General features: G+C 52.3%; 1 protein-coding gene across 1 annotated transcript in view; it reads right to left on the bottom strand.

Moving 5' to 3' along the window:
- Positions 1–19,787, bottom strand: part of IGF2R (insulin like growth factor 2 receptor) — a 110,776-nt gene that overhangs the window by 65,579 nt on the left and 25,410 nt on the right. Inside the window, exons 3-10 of the mRNA XM_079938634.1 lie at positions 14,838–14,962; positions 13,165–13,263; positions 7,632–7,764; positions 6,258–6,387; positions 4,388–4,493; positions 1,723–1,885; positions 1,386–1,560; positions 447–550 (exon numbers count right to left, since the gene is read on the bottom strand). Of these exons, the coding sequence (XP_079794760.1) occupies positions 447–550; positions 1,386–1,560; positions 1,723–1,885; positions 4,388–4,493; positions 6,258–6,387; positions 7,632–7,764; positions 13,165–13,263; positions 14,838–14,962 (1,035 nt within the window). The remainder of the gene's footprint in view (positions 1–446; positions 551–1,385; positions 1,561–1,722; positions 1,886–4,387; positions 4,494–6,257; positions 6,388–7,631; positions 7,765–13,164; positions 13,264–14,837; positions 14,963–19,787) is intronic.

Below are 19,787 nucleotides of genomic sequence, written 5' to 3'. Positions count from 1 at the left end.
ACCAAACATTCCACTTAAAGTTGCCCTGGGGTCTCTCGAGATCCCCAAATCCCACCTCTACAGCAGGGCCACCATTTGCAAAAAGGGTCACCTAGAAACTCAGTTCCTAAAAGAAGAGTTGTTTAGTGACAAGCCATCAGAAGGTGGTTGAGTAAACCCAGACTGCCGGCTTTGAGCGCACTCCGGGAGAGCCAGCATTCAGGACAGAGAGGCTTTCCCAGCGAGCCTGACGCTGGGCCCAGTCCCCACACAAACAGAAAACAGAAACGAGACGTGTGTGTCAGGCGTCGGCAGGGCGGGGTGGGGTACTCCTACCCGCTACGACAGAGGGGGCCTCAAAGGGGCCACGTCTGCAGGAGGACGTCTGAGCACCCCACTCAGCGCTCCACGTTTCCACGGAGCCCGCCCACCCGCGCAGGGACGCGGCTGATCCAGGGCGCACTCACCCGCCGTCTGATTGCACGCGAAGTTGATGACGCTCATCCGCTGGAAACCGGAGCTGCACGTGTCGCCCCCGAAATATACCAAGGTGAGGTCTCCGTCTGAGTACCTAGGTTTTTGCGATACACACACGCACGTGTTTGGTAGAACCAAGAAAGAAACTTGAATCCTTAAACATTTCTACAGTGAGCCTTCGCATACCATCCACAGAGCAGCAGTGACACAAAAGAGCGAGCCCTCTCGCAGGCTGGGGAAGAACCGTCTACAGGAGAGGAATTCCAAATGGACGGGCTTCTCGTCCTCTTACTTCAAAGTAATAACTGGCTGGGAAAAGGCACTAAAGGTTTTGCTAGGACCATGAGGCCTCTTCTGCTCTCATTTTCGGATTTGGTACAAGATAAGTAACGCCCAAGAAGACACAGCTTTTCCAGCAGCTGCCATGAAGTCTGACCTGAGGGATCCTGGTCCCTCAGGTCAGAGAAACTACATTCTGATAAAGCTTTTGTGAAGGTAGCTACCGAGGGAAGGGTCACGAGAATTGTGATGAATGCGTTTTCCTAGTTGTTCAACGCTTGTGTGTGATGCCAATGGTGTTTCAGATTCTCAAACCACCAGAGAAAAGTCAAAACTCCTCGGAAACGTAAATTGTAACATACAAAAGCCATATCAACTAATGAAATAGCTTTCCTACAGTACGGTTCCCTGCAAACAACAGATTATAAAGCGAACCACATTAACAGAAGCATTCTTACTGTAAAGCCAGGAAAAGCATCCACTGGTCAGGGACAAACGGCACCTGCCTGACTCATGCAGGAAAATCATGCCAGCTTAACTGATTTCCCTGTGCTCTGCGGAAGGTGGAAGGAGGAGGAAGGCGGGGGAGTATGTTACGTTCCACAGGAACACGCGCGATGCACCGGAAGTTACGTGGAGGCCGTACGCACCGAAGGGTTTGGCCCTGGAGCTTCCCTGCCACTTTGACTTGAGTGGAATCTGACTTCTTCACTTGGCAAACTGCAGCATCCTTCTTGTCACAGATGTGTGCTTCAGTTCCTCCACAGACATTCAAATAAAAAACATATTCCTCCCCCTCTGCGGTATAGTACGAGGAGTTTGAAGCTAAGGAAAAGGGAATAAACAAGAAGAGGCTCTGTTACGCACACAGGTGTGGGTGGCAAAGTGACAGCATCAAACTCGAAACGCCCACCCCAGGGCAGGGGGAGCTCGGCCCCTGGGCTCTCATTCCCTCTCCCACTTCCCGGCCCCCAGGCACCCACTCACCTCCGGGCTGGCTTAGCGGCTGGAGGTCAATGGCGACGTCGTGCTGCTCGCTGCTCAGAGAGCAGTTCCCACTTTCCAGGTAATCCCTGTGGCAGGCGTACTCAGTGATCCACTCGATTTCAAAGCGGCAGTGGGATTTCGCCGTGAGCTTGGGAAGGGTGCCCTATCGTGGACGGGGTGAAAGGAATCAAATTAATTCTTTTCATGAAGCTTAAATGCAGATGTTTCTGTGCTGCTGAAAAGCCAAAGGTATGTTACTGGGGTTTGACATTTTTCTGTTCTTTTGTCTGCCTTACAACGACTGCATTTCCTTGAAACCCTTCCAGAGTCACGCGCAAGCGTCAGCCTGTGAGCCCGCCCTGAACGCGGTATCACCCACCCACCACGCCCCTGGCAAGCAGTCATGACGTGTGAAGGGCCTGTGGTCCGTGCACTCCTTTCAATCACAGGTGCCGCTGAGCCTGTGCCAGATGGACCCCCCCCCGCCCCTGCCCGCTGGGTGGACATCACTGAGGCTGCATGCATCTGGGGAGATGGTCCCTAACCCCTTTCCACGGGAACGTCCATGGCTCTAGGGCACACTTCACCTGTATTCACATCTGTTCCTGCCCCTGGGTGAAGCCAGGGTATCGCCCACCACACACCCGGCTTCTGGGAAGGATGCCACGAAGTCACTGTTCACCGGGGGGCGGTGTCATCTTTCTAACCTTCCCTGGGAGAAAGGTCTCCCTGGCCTTAGCATCAGGAGTAGCTGTGCTGATTCCAGGCCCCTCACTCTGCAAGCGTCTAAGCACCTGCTACGTGCCAGGCACGGGACTAAGCGCCGGGTTTCCCGTCACATGATTAGTGAGGTGCAGAGCTGCAGTCCAGCCCCGGTTACTGACTCAGAATCTACGCGTTAAGCCCTTGGCTCAGAGCAGTCAGACATACATACAGTGACATAGACCAAGTGCTGAGTGAGAGAAGCTGGACACCACGTGCTGTGCGACTCCACTTGTGTGGGATGTCAGGAAAGGCGAGACAGAAAGGTGGTCCCCAGCTGCCGGGGCTGGGGGAGCAGGGGAGTGATGGCAACTGGGCAGCAGGCTTCTCTGGGGTAATGGAAAAGTTCTAACACAGACCGTGGCGCTGACTGTGCGATTTTGTTAGTACACTAATGACCGTTAAATTGTACTTAAAACAGGTGTATTTTTATAGTACATAAATTCAATAAAACTCTTTTAAAAAGATCTGTGTGGCAAGGTGAATGTTTACTCAAGTTCCGGCTCCTAGAAGCATTCAATGAGCCAGTGGAAATTCTTCAGTAAACCTTCAAGTATTAAGGGGTCCAAGCCCATGTCACCCAAGTTCTACCCAGGGAACAGTCAGGCTGGAAACAGAACCCTCAGCTCCACTGATAGCCCACCAGCCCAACGGCCTCACATCCCATGGAGAACAGAGGGGAACTCTCCATTCTCTCCCTCGTGATAGTGTGAAATGATTTCTCACTGAATGCAGCACAAGTAAGAAAGGGAAACACTGAAACCACTGCCGGCTTAGAACATCTCATCAGGCTCAAAAGATTTTGATTCACATCTGTAGGATGGATAGTATAAATAAACAGTCCTCAATATCACGTTCAGGACTAACGCTGATTACTGGTCAGTCAGGTCTCTGCTGAGCGGACATCACGCGACCCTAGAAGTCTGGGGACAACGAATGGAAAGCTGGCTGGACTGCACTTCTGTCTCCATACACGCCCCCCTACACACACACACACGCACACGCACACAACAGGCCAGTTGCCTGCCAGAAACCAGAGCAAATTCCATGTTTGTTTGGGGGGAGGGGAGGACATTCTTTGGCAAAAGAATTCAGTTCCTCCTACTTCATTCTACAAGGAGAAGGCAGAAATAAATTGGAGGAAAGCCCTACCCTTCCTTCCTCCCTGGGGATGTCTCCCCTCATCTGCACCGCATCTGCAAAGACACTTAAGCAGCAGTGGACCGGTGAGACACCACTGGGCACGGGGCCCAAGGACACCCCAGACGCAGGCCCTACCCTCAAGGAGTTTACAACCGCACTCGAATTGAGTAAACAGCCAGAGGACAGGGTGGTCAACTGCCTGGGAGAGTGTGGGGGGGCAGGGCGGAGGCGGGCAGGCGACGGGGTGACACGCTCCACTCTGAGTTGGCAGGAACCTCCCCCCTTCTGGCTCTAATTCTCCTACACTGGTACCCACCCCCGGAACCTCAGCCGCTGGCCCGAGCCATTTCTGCCAGGTCTACATGCCATCTGTACTACTCCCTTCTCACTATGTTGCTATAAACCAATTAGCTATTTTTACCGTGCCTCATCTGAAGCACTAACAGACGTGAAATCACAGGTTTAAGGATGATACGTACGGTCTTTTCAAATATTCATTCCAACCAGCATCGCTCTACAATTTTTTTAAATCCGTCTATGAAACACTTAACACCGCACTTGAACCCTGAACAAAACACCATTCTCTTAGCATAGACACCCCCCGGGTCGCTGAGAAACAGCAAACAGCAAGCCGAGCATGTGCGTCCGAGTCAGTCCCGGGAAGCGTGGCTGCCACCTCCACGGAGGCATCTGTCCTGCACCAGCCCCACCCTGACTTGTGCTCACGCCACTGGGGCGTCCTCTCAGACAAGCCACTCACCTCTCTGCGCTCCGACGGGCAGACAAACGTGATAGTCACTGCCGGGCTGTGACCCTCACAGAAGTCTGGGTGAACTGCCCCTTCTTTCACATAACTCAGGACAAGCCTGGAGGATACACGTCGAGAAAAGAGGGTTAGGGTTACGAAAGTACAAATTACATTCCAATTAGTCTGCTGCCCTGAGCCGTCAGCTCAAGCGTCTGTTCTCCCTTTCCCCACGTGTGCAGAAAGGGAGACCAGAAGCTTACGCTGTGAAGGGAGCCATAGTACGAAGTCAGTTAAATTTATTTCCATTTGGGAAAAAAAAAATTTTTTTAAGTAAACTTCAATGAGTGCTTTAAAAAAATAAGTAGAACAACCAACATATAAACTTAAATACTAAGAAAAGCTGTTTAAGTACAACAAAAAAGATTATAAACAATCTAACAAAACAAAACAAACACCGCCCGGCCGGCCAATTGCATTTCAGCCCGCAAGGCTACACAACCACTTCTTCTCTAAACGACCACTTCTCAGTGCAAGCGGAAGATCTTTTTTTTTTAAGCCTGAAGACAGCCCAGCGCGCTGGCGACACGGCCTCCCGCGGCCAGGCAGAGCCTGGAACCGCCCATGGGGGTGCCGGCCTAGCTGTGGGTTGTGGCCACAGTTCCCAGTGCACCGGCCACAGGACCACCGAAAACAGATGACCTTCCTTTCCTCTGAATACACGCTCAGGCTTTCGCTCGACGCCCACGCTTTCCGAATTCGTCTCTAGCCCTCCCAGTAGGGAAAGACACCCATTTATCACTTAGGACGGTGCGACAGGCTGAACTGTGTCCCCGCAAACTTCGTATGTTGAAGCCCTAACCCCCAGGACCTCAGGATGTGACCGTATTTGGAAACGGGGCCTTGGAAGAGGTGATTAAGTTGAGTTCGCTGCTGTGGGCCCTAATCGGACAGTATGGGTGTCCTTATAAGGAGAGGAGATCAGGACACAGACACACAGAGGAGAGGCTGTGAGGGGACGCAGGAGGTGGCTGTCTACGAGCCGAGAGGAAAGGTCTCAGAAGGACCCGCTGACAGCTCGGCCTCCGGAACTGAGAGGAAACAAACTTCTGCTGCTGGAGCCGCACAGTCTGCGGCACCGCCGTGGCCGCTCTGGCAAACGAATTCAGACGCACGTACAGGAACCTCCCAGACGTTTTTAAATTTAGGTTATGCCCCAGCTCTCCCTGGGGACAGAAGTGTGATCTACTGCACACGGAGACACACCACTAGTTCCAGACTAGAGCAGGTGCAGCGAGGCGTCTACCAAAGGCTCCTGGAACAGGGAGAAAATCAAAGTCCTCGATCCAAGTTCAGGATGTGGCCACGTGTGACACACTGGAGAAAAACCTCTCCCCACCGAGAGAGGTACAAACGCATGAGAAAAATGTGTGTGAACAACACAGCTTATCAGGAGAAATGAAACATCCCCACCGGGAACTAAGGAGCGCCCCCTCGTCCCAGTCGGGAAGCAAACTCTGCACCCAGAAGGACGGTGGCAAAGCGGCCCTCCTGTCACTCGCCTCCAGGACGGTGTTTTTTAAAGAACAGATAAAACCACGGACGTAAAACCAACGTCACAGGTGACAAAGCAAGGGAGATACCCAAACACACCTTAAGGTAGACGTGACTTCATGAAGTGGATACCCGTATGGACATGGGCTGGATCCTGATACACATTTTCCTGCCTAAGTCACCAAGCCTACGTGACTCAAGCAACGACCGCTAACTTTACAAGCCTATGCGAAGTAGTAACTCTGCAAGCCCTGCTGAAAAGGGATATTCTTGCAGCTCCCTGAAAAGCCAGGCTCTTGCTGAAGATTACACATGCCACCAGCAGACCGACCTGTCATCGCTCATGAGCTTCAGTCCCTCCTTGGGCCGGCCGACGTCGAATGCCCGGTCCCCTCTCACCAGGCAGGCGGCAGTGCCGGTGGGACAGGAACGCACCTCCGGACTCGTGGCCCGCAGCACCTCTGTAAAATGTGTGACATTGAATCAGAGAATGTGTCAAGTGTAGCAATCACACTTAACCTTAGGTCCAGGGTCCCTTGAAAAAATTATCAAATTTTTTTAAGTCTCCATAAGTGATATAAGGTAGCAGAGGTCTGGAAACCCAGAAGAGTAGGATCCCATCCCATCCCGAGACCCTGGGCAAGCCAACGACCAATCTGAAAGTGGAAAATGGGAACAGCTTTCCTGCCCTGCAGGGCAGCCGGGAAGTGAGGGCGAAACAATGTAAGATGCTCACTCTGTACCTGGTACATAAGAGGTGCCGATAAACAGGGACTAAGGTGCTACTGGTAGTTAAGGGACACAGCCCTTCTCCTAGAGCTACAGGAACCTTAGAATCACCTACAGACAAGAAAAGGCAGGGTCTCCGTGGAGTGGACTGGTGGAAGGATGAGTAGATTCATGGAAACAACCTATGGACAGTTCTGGGTTCGAATCTTAGATCCACTCCTTTCTGTCTCTATAACTTTGGTCAAACTGCAGACGGATCCAATTGTCAGGGCGCTACCTCACCAGTCCGGGGGAGGAGTAAAGAAAAGAACAAACTAGATGTGCCTGGGATAACAGTCAGACAGTACAGCCTGCCGGCAGCAATACCACAATGACTACAGCTGTGTTTCTCTTTAGGCTGCGTTACTTTTGTCGTCACCTGCCACCTTACACGTTACAGGGGGTTTACTGTGCATCTTCTCCAAGAGTGCAGGAACCTCCACGTGCTCAGTGCTGCAGCTCAGCGCCTAAATTAGAGGCCACCACGTAACAGGGGCCCTAAAACAGTTCTGCCGTGGATGGGTAAATATCACCCAGCCTGGGCTCTACCTAGTTCAAGTCTTATAGCACTCATCGAGGGCAGGGTTTCCATGTCTCCTCTGCCCCGGCAGCTCTCAGCACCCCCAGTACCCAAATCAGCCAATTCTCCCCTCATCGTGAGAAGGAAGGTTTACTTGAGAATCCTGAAACCCAAAGCATCCGGCAGACAGAACATGTTGGCATGGCCAATGGTCAGAATGGACTTTGCGATGGCATCAGAATTTCCTGGGGGCAAAGGGGAAGGGTTGTGCAGAGAGCATCTTTGGGGACAAGCTTTCTTAGAGGGCCCAATCAGCGACAGGGTTATCCACAAAGGAGTACGGTGCAGGGGCAAAAATACTGAAGCCTCCAGAGAAATCCTTCACCATCCCCACCCACAACGCCCCCGGACTCAGACCTATGTCTCTGCAAACGTTGATGAACAGAGAAGTGTCCAGGTCAGAGTCGTCCACCAAATAAGCACCGCTGATCTTGATCAGTGGGTTTAAATCATGCTTCTTCAGCTCTCTGTCAAACACGTAGCACGGCACCTAGGAGAGACAGGAGAGAACACGAGTCTTTGACACACACCTTCCTGGGGGCTGGGGGCTCAGCAAAGCCTATGCCCCACATCATGGGACACCAGTCTCCACGCCGTGAGGTTCCCCGATGACAGCAAAGCCAAGGCCGACAGGGCTCCGGTTGCTTCTGCCCACCTGTTCCCTCCCAGTCGCTCCATCCCCGTCCCCCCTTGGCGTGCTGTCCTGCTGCCGCCTCTCACGCACGTCATCCCGTCCCTACACCCCCACGGCCACCACGCCGCAGCCCTGCAACCAGCGCAGACGTTCCCGCCTGCCCACCCTCACTGTCCTCTCTCCCTCTCCGTCACCCTCTGCTGGACGCAGCCACTACCCACTCTGACCTCACTATCACTCTCGGCCTTCCCCCCCGGCCTCACGCCAATGGCCTTCCCCTGCCCGAAACTCTTTCTTCACTTGGCTGCCTGGCCTCCAGGGGCTCCTGGGGTCCCTCTGCCCACAGCCTGCTTTCTCAGCCTGCTGGGAATGTGCCTCAACTTCCTTTGAACGGACCCTAAGTGCAGAGGTGTCCCACGGCTGACTTCTCGGCCGCTCATTCCCCTGGTGACCTCGTGCACGACGCATTAGGTACCCGCCACTGGCTCCCAAGTGTATGTTTCTAGCCGTGACCTCTCCCCGCAAGCCCAGACTTCACAGCCAACGCCAGCACAAAAGATGTGTTCGTGAGCAGACTCTGCAGACAGAACGCCAGGGTCCAAACTCCGGGGCTGACACTTAGTATGACCACGAGCCAATCGAGCCTCTGTGCCTCGGTTTCCCCATGTGTCAAGTGGGAATAATAACAGTAACTATCGATACTTCACAGGGTTGCTGTAAAGACTGAACGAGTTAATACACGTAATGCTCTTGGTGCAGGTGCTGGTGAGTCAATGTAAGTGTCACCTGCTGTTATTTACCATTGTCACTTAGATACACAAAAGCATCTGAATTTTAACATATTTAAAATAGGCCTTTTTCCCCCTCAAAACCTGCTCTCATCCTAGCATTCCCCACCTCAGTAACGCACAATCATTCAGCCCGTTGCTCAGGGCCAAACCATGAAGGCCATGGAGAACCCGCACGTTCCACATCCAAACCATCGGCAAGTCCTCTCAGCGCTTCTAACCCAACCCTGGATCAGCTCCTCCGTTACCACCCGTGTCCAAGCTGCCATCACCTCTCGCCTGCAACAGTCTCTTTTAACGGGACCCCTGGTTCCAGCTTCCGTGTCCCCTTCCCCCAGCCAATGTCTCCACAAGCACCAGATCAATCCTTTTAAAATTCCATTGGGGCACATCACTCCCTGCTCAAAATCCACCAGCGGCTTCCCATCACACTGAGGGTGAGATCTCAGCTCCTCCACGGTCTCCAACCTCGGGGACCCTCCACGCAGCCACACTGGCTTCTGGGTACAGATCAGCCCCGTGGAAGTGATGCTGCCTCTACCTGGGATGATTCCCTTAGAGCCCCACGGCTCTCTCACTGCGTCCCGGCCTCAGGTGAAGGGCCACCTGCGTAGTGGGGCCGTTTCTGACATCGCCAGCTCTCTTCTTCAGAGCACTGGTGTCTATCACCGGGCACCTCCACCTGCTAACCTGAGTGTAAGCTCCCCGAGGACAGGGCCTTTGTCACTGCTGTAGCCCTAAGCAAGGCTTAGGACAGTACCCAGAACCTAACAGGGGTCCGTTGAACACCTGCTCACTAACATGAAGAGCAGTTCCTCCTCTGGGCCTCTAGCTGGATTCTAACTTATGAGCACTCTCTAATCTCTATGAACGAATGGTCTTTTATTTTTTTTTTAAGTCAAGGAGTATATCAAATCACGTTATACACTTTAAGTATATGCAGTTTTATTTGTCAATTATACCTCAATAACGCTAGCAGGAGAAAAAGGGGTGTAGGAAGAATGTCAAGGAACCCATTACAGGTGGCAAGACCCTGTGCTTTCGAAGTTCCACCAAATTCGGAAGGCAAGGCGTCCCAGCCCAGAGATGTACCCCGAGTAAAGGCCCGGGTCGCCCAGTCTTCACGTGAAACATCCCCATATCATTTTAATCTCCTCGGCCAAGGAGTATTCTAAAAACTCATGTTCGCTGCAATCATTTCAAAATACTTTGTTTCATCCCTTCCTATGGATAATTTTCCTTAAATTGGCTTTTAGAAAACTGAAGCTATTCACAGGCAGGTCCGTTTACAAAAGTTAATGTTTAGCTTTTAAATGTTTCTCAGAAAGATGCTATCAAACCCGCAGGAATGCGCTGACCCACTAACCCTCTTCCCCTGTCCTGTTTGCAGAGACTTCGCGGAGAGCAAACGGATGGAACCCAAGGACTTGCACCCCCTCGGAGCCTCAGGGGGGCACCTAAACTCACTTCAACCAAACCCTTAAAGCAAAGTCTCCCGTTGCCTACAACGCTGGCCAGAGATGCTGACGCCAACCAAGGAGGGCGAGCATGGGCACAGAGCAGGCGAGGTCAGGAGGCCGGAACCACGCCTGGCACTACGTCCTGCAGAAAGGCAACGGAAGTGCAAGAAAGGGAGGACTGCAGACCCGGAGGAGGCTCCAGTAAAAGTAACCCGCGTCCATAATCCTGCAAATCTAGAGCTTGTCAACCCCCAGCAGGATAACACAGAAACATGAACTCAACCCAACGGGGCAGCAATTCAAGGAAGGAGACAAAGCAGCAACTCTCCAGCTACAAAATAAAGACGAGGGAGCGGGACGGCACACAGCAGGAGGGAAGATGGGGCCACACTCCTGAAACTAGCTCGATGTCACCGAAAGGCTTGAAGGCTTCCAGTGAGCCACGCCTGCTGCGGACACCCGGCTCAAGGCCGTGAGCAACTTCTGGCTGTCTCCCGACTCCAGGAAGGAACAGGAGACACGCCCAGTGCAGCGCCCCCCAGAACTGGAGGGAGCATCGGAAAAACAAGCAAGGCTCCTGGGGAAAGTCCTCCCACTTCCTGCTCCCCCGAGCAGAGCAATGGAGACATTCATCAGCGCAGGAATGCAGCGGCCGGGGAAGGAGGCTGGTGCCAGCTCCCCACACTGCGCACTGAGTCACCCTTGTTAACGGTGTACGGATGTACATTAACCGTATTTATGTAACTCCGGTAAGACCACTAGCTTGCCAGTTCTGCATTCTCTGCGTGTCCCAAGAGTAGGATGGTAGGGGATGTGTGTCCACGAGCTTTTACGGAAATTACGATCTAAAACGATCCCACCAGAATCCACTGAACAAGCACTACACCGGTGGGTTTAAAAGGCACTTTTTGGAACCACCGTGTTCTTTGCTCATCACACCATTCTAAATCTGACAAAGCCAAACCAACAGAAGAAATGAGGAGCTATCAATAAGGTGCGGACTCTAGGGGTTTTTTTAAGGAATGATGAGTGTTTCGACATTTCATGTAATTTTTGAAGTTCTATCATAGCCTGTAAGGTCTAATCAAATCCTACTGAAGGCAGAGAAAAGGGACTATGCTTCACAGTGATCCGCTGGCGGTGACAGCGTTGCTTTTGCAGCCATCATGCTCTCTGGTTCTTCCCGTCTAATCTAGCTACACCTAAGGCAGAGCGATGCCCTCCATACCTTCGGTCTATGAGTTCCATGAATGCAACAACCCTTTCAAAATGTAAGGAAATTCCTAATGCTTAGTCCACAACATGCCCTCGATAAATGAAAACTCCACGAATAAAGCCCGGCTGCCAACCAGGCCCAAAGAACTGACCACTGGGAACATACCAGCACTCCTCCTGCATCTTTGGATCAGCTAAACGTCACTTCTGAGAAAAACACAGACTGTATCTTCCCGTTCCCACCCCCCAAAACGACTTAGAACAGGGGTCAGCACACTTGTTCTGTAAACATGTTAGGCTTTGTGAGTGACGTAGGTCTCTGCTGTGTATTCTTCTCTGCTTTTTTTTTACAATCCTATAAAAATGTAAAAACCATTCTTAGTTCTGAGGCTGTACAAACACAGGATGTAGTTTGTGACTTCTGACCTATAGCACAAAGAAAATCAAAAACAAGTCACTATTTCTTTATTTCTTTGGGGAAGCAATTATTCCCTAGGTGGTGGGAAACAACTGTCAGTTCAGCAAAGCAAGGAAAAAGGACGCTCGGTTAAAACAGGAAAAATGGGTGTAATAACTGTCAGCTGGAGAACCAGGGCCCAAGAGAAGGAGCCTCCATGGGGCCTGGAAGGCCTGGGGTCTCACAGGAGAGCAGAAGGTGTCTGGCACTGCGGTTCAGAGATGCTTTTCCTGCCGTTAACTGTACATTGGCAAATAGTTGAAGCTAAGTTTCAAAATGCAAAGTTTAAATTTGACACCATCTCCTACTAAATATCGGTGTCATTTCATTAGGCCTTACTTCTTCCCACACTTTGAAATTTCCTCCCATTGAACATTCCTCACACCCATGGAGGCAGCATTCCGACTGCCTTTTCTTTTGTAGATTGCCACAGCTGAAGAGTCGGTGATAACTTACGATTCATAACTAAATTTGTTTTTGTTTTTTAATCTCCCGCTCCCTCCCCCTCCCCCTGCGAATCCCTAAATTCAGTTTTATTTTTTAAGAACAAACATCTCTTTTTGCCCTTCTTAAATGACAACACATTAGGTCATCAGCAGAAATGACTGATGACTCCCATCTGTCAGTTCCTAGTTCCTGAGAGTCTTTGAACTCAACCCTTCTTCAGAACAGAAAACTAACGGAGAAAAGTGAGAAAACTCAACCCATGAAGACTGTTGTCTGGGTGAACACAGGAAGTCACCTTTAAGACCCGGGCTGGTGGGAGTGGGGAAGTGGCAGAGGAAACTGTCTTCTGCCCCCTCCAGCACCAGGGGAAGTCAGAGGCTCTAGGCTAGGGAAGAGGGTGCTTCATCAACCACCAGGAACACTTGACCAGATACCAGAGAAAGAAGGGAAGTAATGATGACAGTCGTCTAGTCTCTGAGGTGAGCTGGCAAAGAACTGAAGGGCCAGGCACACCTGACCTGGATCCACAAGGCGTCCAGAAGCCAACCCAAGGCTGAGGAAATGCCATCTGTAGGTGGCATGGCACCTAAACCCAAGCTCGACTTGGGACTCGGCTCTTGAGTTGCATGGCATCAGAAACCAAGAGCTAACCTGCTCTACGCAAGTGAGCCATTCCATTTCCAGTCCGTCCTGTGTATTTAAAATGCCCCGTCGTAGAAATAAGAACCACCCAGGACAACTGAACAATTAAATCACATGGTATCTCTGCTCAAATGGAGTTTGAAAACCACAATAAGATTTCTACCCCAAAAGTTGGCGTCAGTACTTCAAATCCTAAAGGTCCCAGGATGTATTGCACAAGCATGTAACCTTGAAGGGCCCTTGTTACCTCTTTATTCGCTTTAAAAACGTCTTTCTTGCAGGCTGCAGTTGTCCTCCACTCGAAGTAATGCACACAGTCTGTTGCAGTTACAAATTCGGGAGTTCCCTTTTTTTAAAAAAAAAAAAAGGAAAAATAAGTTAGCATACTGCATATTGTAAAGTGTTCTTTTTTTAAAGTCAGAAACAGTGAAGGCTAACGAAAAATCTTAAACTAGCAGCGGGAGGTGGGGAATGACACACAACTGTTTTAGTTAAACAAGGTCATCAAGAAGTTCCCAAACCCAAAACTTCTGAGACAAAAGCTTCATAAAATCATGTTGGAATTTGGCTATAAATGATCCAAAACTGTTCTACTGCCCCAACTATGCAAGTACAGTAAGCTCATGGGAAGTAATCTTCACTGACCTCCCACTCTCAAACTCCAAATGTTCTCTGAACCAAAAGCCAACAAAACCGAAGCCAGAAAATGTGACCTCATGCTTCCTGGAAGCCGCGGGAGGAGGCCCATCTGGACCTGACCGAGCTCGTACACCAGCCTTGCTCAGACGCCCCTGCACTTGAGGGCGGCCCCTCCCAGCAGAAGGGGACCAGCGAGGACTCCGAACTGGTCAGCCACAGTGTGGCTGGTTGATGAGACGTGGCGGGGACTTACCTCTGGGCGCCCATGTGCAAATCTGAAGAGTTCTGTGAATTCTGGTTCTCACAGGGTGAACACAGAATTCTTGAAGACAATTTAGTTAAAATTCAAACAACAAGCTAGCTTATTCTGTAACTCAGACCTCCAGATTTCATACCACTGCAAACAGATTTTTTTCCCAAGGTTTCAACATGGGCAGCAGTGCAACTGATAGGCTGGTCCAAAATTAACAACGTAAGTTCTATTTTTAAAGTTCTCCAGACAAGACAGTATGGCCCTGAAAATGCAACAGTCACAGCACCAAATTCTAAAAATGATACTTCAAAGCAATCTGGTAACCGCCTAAGTTTCACTCAACCTGATTTTTCTGAACACTTGGATTCTTACTCTTATTAGAGAACATTCACAGGGTTTGTACACAAATTGCTTTTGCTAAAAGCCAGCAACCATTTGCTGAGAGCCCCTTTCTAAACACTAAAGATTAAAATCAAAAAATCACATACAATATGCAGATAGTGAGAACACCAGCATCACGCTTTCGACAATTAGGTCCCACTTCAACACTAGTGATACCCCAAAAGTTGGGAACCCCATTACCCACTGGCCAAGGCTTCTTCTAGACAGATGTTAATATGTTCCATTTAATGTAAATGACGACAAATGTTTAAAACAATAAACACATTGCCTTGACAATTATCAAAATAAAATGCTGGGAGAAGAAGTTTCAGAAAGAAAAAAAAAAATTTATGCTGCAACATAAACATTCAACAGTGCTTTGAGTTTAAACACCCTAACCTTTACACTGGAGTTTTACACAGGATGTGGGTCAAATTTCACTGAAACGTTGTAACTATAGGCTTAGAATTTGTTTACTTATCGGTTCTTAATGGTGACGGTAATTAGGCTGGGGTTCCTGTTCATCTGTTTGCTCGTGTTTTTAATTTTGCTCCCTTGGCCGTCCTAGAATACCCGCTACAGCAAGAACACCCCAAGGACAAACGTTTTTAAAAGAAAGATTATAAAGTGCCTCTGTGTGGACTCACCAAGGTCTTCCCACATAAGAAGGTGATGCTACTCTGCACTCTGTGATTTGTGCTCTGCTGCCCGCAGCTCATTGTGGTGTTGAATTCCAGGAGAGATCTGGTTGCGTTCTTCAAATGAGAGTCACCTATTCGAAAGAAAAGAGTATGAACAAGCCATAAAACATTCATAACCATAGAGCTATTTCCAAGCATCAGCAAAGTAAAAATGGCACTATAATTCATTTGAAAGCTTACAAACGGCCCCTTCCCCAGAGTTCTCCGTCTCAGGAATGGCATCCCCACACAGCCCCAAACACATTGCACTCAGTCCTATCTTCCTCTCACCTGTCACATCAGAAAGTTGTATTGCTTCTACCTGCACCTCAAATGCGTCCACCTCTCTCCTTCTCTACAACTACTGAAACCACTGTCACCTCCCACCTGTATTCTGGCAACAGCCTCCTAATTGGGCCCCTTGCCTCCAACTCCTGTCTCGTTCCTCACCATCCTCTCTTCCCCATCCATCTTGCACCAAAAACATAAATCAGAATATATAGCTTGGCTGCTGAAATTCTTCAATAACTTCCCATCATACATGCTATAGAATCAAAATTCTTTAGAATGGTCCACAAGTACGCTGATCACTTCTCAGTCTGCCTGGGATATTATTGCAATAAAAAGTCTCCATAATATCAATATGATGGTAGTTGGCACAGGAACAAATAAACTGACAAACAGACTGTAACGAAGATCAAGACACCAGAACAGAGAGCACACAGACACATCTATGAGTCAAACTTTGATACACAATAGAAGTAACGTATCAGGTCAGTGAGCAAAGAGACTGTTCAATAAATGATACTGGAAACAAAATGGCAATCCATACAGGAAAAAGGATAAAAACTGAATCCCTACGTACCACTGTATACAAAGATCAACTCTAAATGGATTAAAAGATGTAAACGTCAGAAACCAAATTTTAACTCAGTAAAAGCTGGAGTTATCTTTTAGATCGTAATGTAGGGAAATACTGAAGACTCAAAAGCATTAACTACAAAAAAAATAATAACTGTGGCTTATTAAAAAGTTTATATTCATGAAAAAGTAGCTTAAGGAAAACTATTTAAGCTATTTTTAAAAAATAGCTTAAAAAAGTTTAGAACAAGTTATAAACTAGGAGACACAAAGAGCTGGCAAAGAACTAGCATCCAGAAGATATATACTCACACACAAAAACAAAAAAAGTTTTTTTATAATTCTAGGAAATAAAATGAACGACGTATGACAGAGAGAACATACTGAGAGGAGAGAGAAGGGAAAACCCACACCTAGTCACAGTATGGTGATTCTAATATCAAAGGCAAAGATAAAATTCTAAAGCTTCTAGAGGGAAAGAATTGATCACATGCAATAGATAACTCAATATAAAATGGACAAGACATGATCAGACAGGAGAAAAACACCTTCATAAATAAAGAGATGTTCAACATCACTGGTGATCAAGACCATGCGACTTACCAATTCCAGCCATTCTGTCGACAAAAATTAAACACCAAATGTGGGAGAAGAGAAGCTCCAGAGCTCTCCTGTGTTGCTGGTGGAAGTGTGAACTGGTACAACCACTACATAAGTGGGCATGACGTTGTGTCCTATCATTGAACGTTCATGTACCCTACGGCCTAGCTATTCAACTCTTAGGTAAATACGTAAGCGAAAGCCACAGACGTATACATGACAAGAGACATGTGAAAGACCATCTCGTGTTCTTCACACTAGCAAAAACCCGGAAACAGGGACTCCCGTGGTGGTCCAGTGGTTAAGACCCTGCGCTCCCAACACAGGAGGCCCAGGTCCTATCCCTGGTCAGGAAACTAGATCCCGCATGCCGCGACTAAGACCCAGTGCAACCTAATTAATTTCTTAAAAGCTTGGAAACAACTCAAATGCCCATCAGGAGAAGAGTGGACAAATTAACTCTGGTAGATCTACAATATTACGTAGGAATCAGAGGAATAAATCACAGTGAAAGATAATATAGTTGTTTTTCAACAATATAATATTGTTACCACTTAAGTCCCAAAACATTACACACAGCGTGATACATACTTTCTATTAAGTTGAAAACACCACATACAGCCAGACATTTGAGAAAGAGAGAAAGACAGACAGACTCTGGGAAAAGAGAGGAAAGAAGAAAGAAAATCATTCGCTCACAAATACAGGATGTGAGCGAATGATTACCTCCAGTGAAGAGAGACAGGAGGATGGAAGACCACACAGACAGTGGTTATTGTCAAGGTCCTGGATTTTGTTAGAGAAGGGGTTCGTTGCATTATCCAAAACAACTAATTAAAAAACAGGAAGAGGTGACTTCACAGATTGATGATGAGTGCGTGTCATGACCTCAGGATTACAACTGGTCCAATTTGATAAATACACCAGAGATCTTTAAAGGAGAGAGACAGAGTAGAAAGGGTAAAAATTAAGACGCCAATGGAGAGCGGATAATGGCTTTCAGACCCACAGCACCATACCAACAACAGTACAGCGGTTCTTTCTCCTGCCTGCCTACGTGATTCGGCCTGCCAGAATCGTCCTTCTCTGCCAGAAACTCCAGGGTTCTGTTTGAAAATCTTTTTTCGACTGCATAGGCGCAAAAGCCCTGAGGCGGCTGCGGGACCGAGGACAGCGCCCGTAGCCCCGCCCACAGTGGGCGTGCCTGGGACCGGGAGAGAGGGTGGGGCTTCGACGCGCCCTACAGCGCTGCGCTCCGGGAGACACGGAGGGCGGGCTAGGCCGGTGGGAAGCGGCGCGCGCAGCGGCCAGGAGGGGGCGCTCCCAGGCTGCGGGTCCCCCACCTTAAAGACCCTCCCCCCACGCCTCCTGTCCCCCCACACGGCGGCCCCATCCGGCCCTGTGCCCAGAGCTCCTGGGGGCTCCTCATAACTGCTGGGTTCGCCCTGAAAAGAAAACGAGGAGGGCTCTGGCCTCAGGCCGGGAGGGATCCGGCCGACCTCTGCCACCGCGGCGCGGGGCACCGGCATCCCTCAGCGTCAGGCCCCATCGGCATCGCGCCCGCCTGTCCACCTTGCCTTCTTCCTCTGCCCGCTCCACCTGGCGGCCAGGACCGACTGCCGACCCCGGCACTCGGAGAGAGGCCGCAGTGCACCGCGGCAGTGAACCGCGGCAGACAACCGCGGCAACCGGCCAGCCTGGCCGTCCTCCCCGGACGAGAGCCGGGCGAGGACTGCGGGGCGGCGGCCAGCACGCCAGGCCCACGGCCAGCTCCCGAGGACGGCGCCAAATGGGCTGGGCCGCGCTCGCCGGGCCCGCCAGACCGCGCCGGGTCCTCCAGACCGCGCGCCGGGCCCGCCAGACCACGCTCTCCAGGCCGGGTCCGCCAGACCAGACCGCACTGGCGGGGCCCCACCAGACCAGACCGCGCCGGGTCCTCCAGGCCGCGCTCTCCAGGCCGGGTCCTCCAGACCAGGCTGCGCGCCCCAGGCCCGTCAGACCGCGGTCTCCAGGCCGGGCCCGCCAGACCAGGCCGCGCTCGCCCAGGCCCGCCAGGCCGCGCCGGGTCCTCCAGACCGCGCTCTCCAGGCCGGGTCCGCCAGACCGCGCTGGGTCCTCCAGACCGCGTGCTGGGTCCACCAGACCGCGCGCTGGGTCCTCCAGACCGCGCGCTGGGCCCGCCGGACCGCGCCAGGCCCACCAGACCGCGCGCGCCAGGTCCTCCAGACCACGCTCTCCAGGCCGGGTCCGCCAGACCAGGCCGCGCTCGCTGGGCCCGCCAGACCAGCCCGAGCTCGCCGGGCCCGCCAGATCGCGCCGGGTCCTCCGGACCGCGCCAGGCCGTGCGCGCCAGGTCCTCCAGACCACGGTCTCCAGGCCGGGTCCTCCAAACCAGGCCACGCGCGCCGGGCCCACCAGACGGCGCTCTCCAGGCCGGGTCCGCCAGACCAGGCCGAGCTCTCCAGGCCAGGCCGCGCCGGGTCCTTCAGACCCTGCGCCCCGGGCCCGCCAGGCCGCGCTCACCAGGGCCCGCCAGGCCGCGCCGGGTCATCCAGACCGCGCTCTCCAGGCCGGGTCCGCCAGACCAGGCCGAGCTCGCCCGGGCCCACCAGACCAGACCGCACTGGCGAGGCCCCACCAGACTAGACCGCGCCGGGTCCTCCAGGCCGCGCTCTCCAGGCCGGGTCCTCCAGACCAGGCCACGCACCCCGGGCCCGCCAGACCCGCCCGACCGCGGCCTCCAGGCCGGGCCCCCCAGACCGGGCCGCGCTCACCTGGGCCCGCCAGACCAAACCGCACTTGCCGAGCCCGCCAGGCCGTGGCGGGTCCGCCCGACCGCGGTCTCCAGGCCGGGGCCACCAGACCGCGCCGGGTCCGCCAGACCACGCGCTGGGCCCTCCAGACAGCGCTCTCCAGGCCGGGCCCTCCAGGCCGCGCTCGCCCGGGCCCGCCAGACCAGGCCACGCTCACCCGGACCCGCCAGACCCGGCCACGCGCCACCGGCCAGGCCCCGGGAGGTCCTCCCGACCCTGCGCGCCAGGGCGCCCGCCAGGCCACGCTCGCCCGCACCCGCCAGACCCGGCCACGCTCCGCAGCCCAGGCCGCGCCGGGTCCTCCCGACCCTGCGCGCCAGGCCCGCCCGGCCGCGCTCGCCCGCGCCCGCCAGCCCCGGCCACGCGCTGCCAGCCAGGCCGCGCCGGGTCCTGCAGACCCTGCGCGCCAGGCCGCGCTCACCAGAGCCCGCCCGACCAGGCCGCGCTCCGGGCCTGCCAGGCCTCGCCTGCCACCCTCGCCGTCCGCGGCCGAGCCCAGCCGAGCTCGCAACCCGGCCTCGCTGAGGCTGCCGGGCCTGGCAATCGCGCCTCCCCCTGCTGCCTCGGGGCCCAGCTCGCGGCCGCCGGGCCTCCTCAGCACCTCGCTCAGAGCCTGCCAGCCAGGCCGCCAGCCCTCTCCGTG

Source organism: Stenella coeruleoalba (assembly GCF_951394435.1).
Source record: "Stenella coeruleoalba genome assembly, chromosome: 12".
NCBI classification, from domain to species: domain Eukaryota; kingdom Metazoa; phylum Chordata; class Mammalia; order Artiodactyla; family Delphinidae; genus Stenella; species Stenella coeruleoalba.
This window is presented reverse-complemented; position numbering and strand designations above follow the sequence as displayed.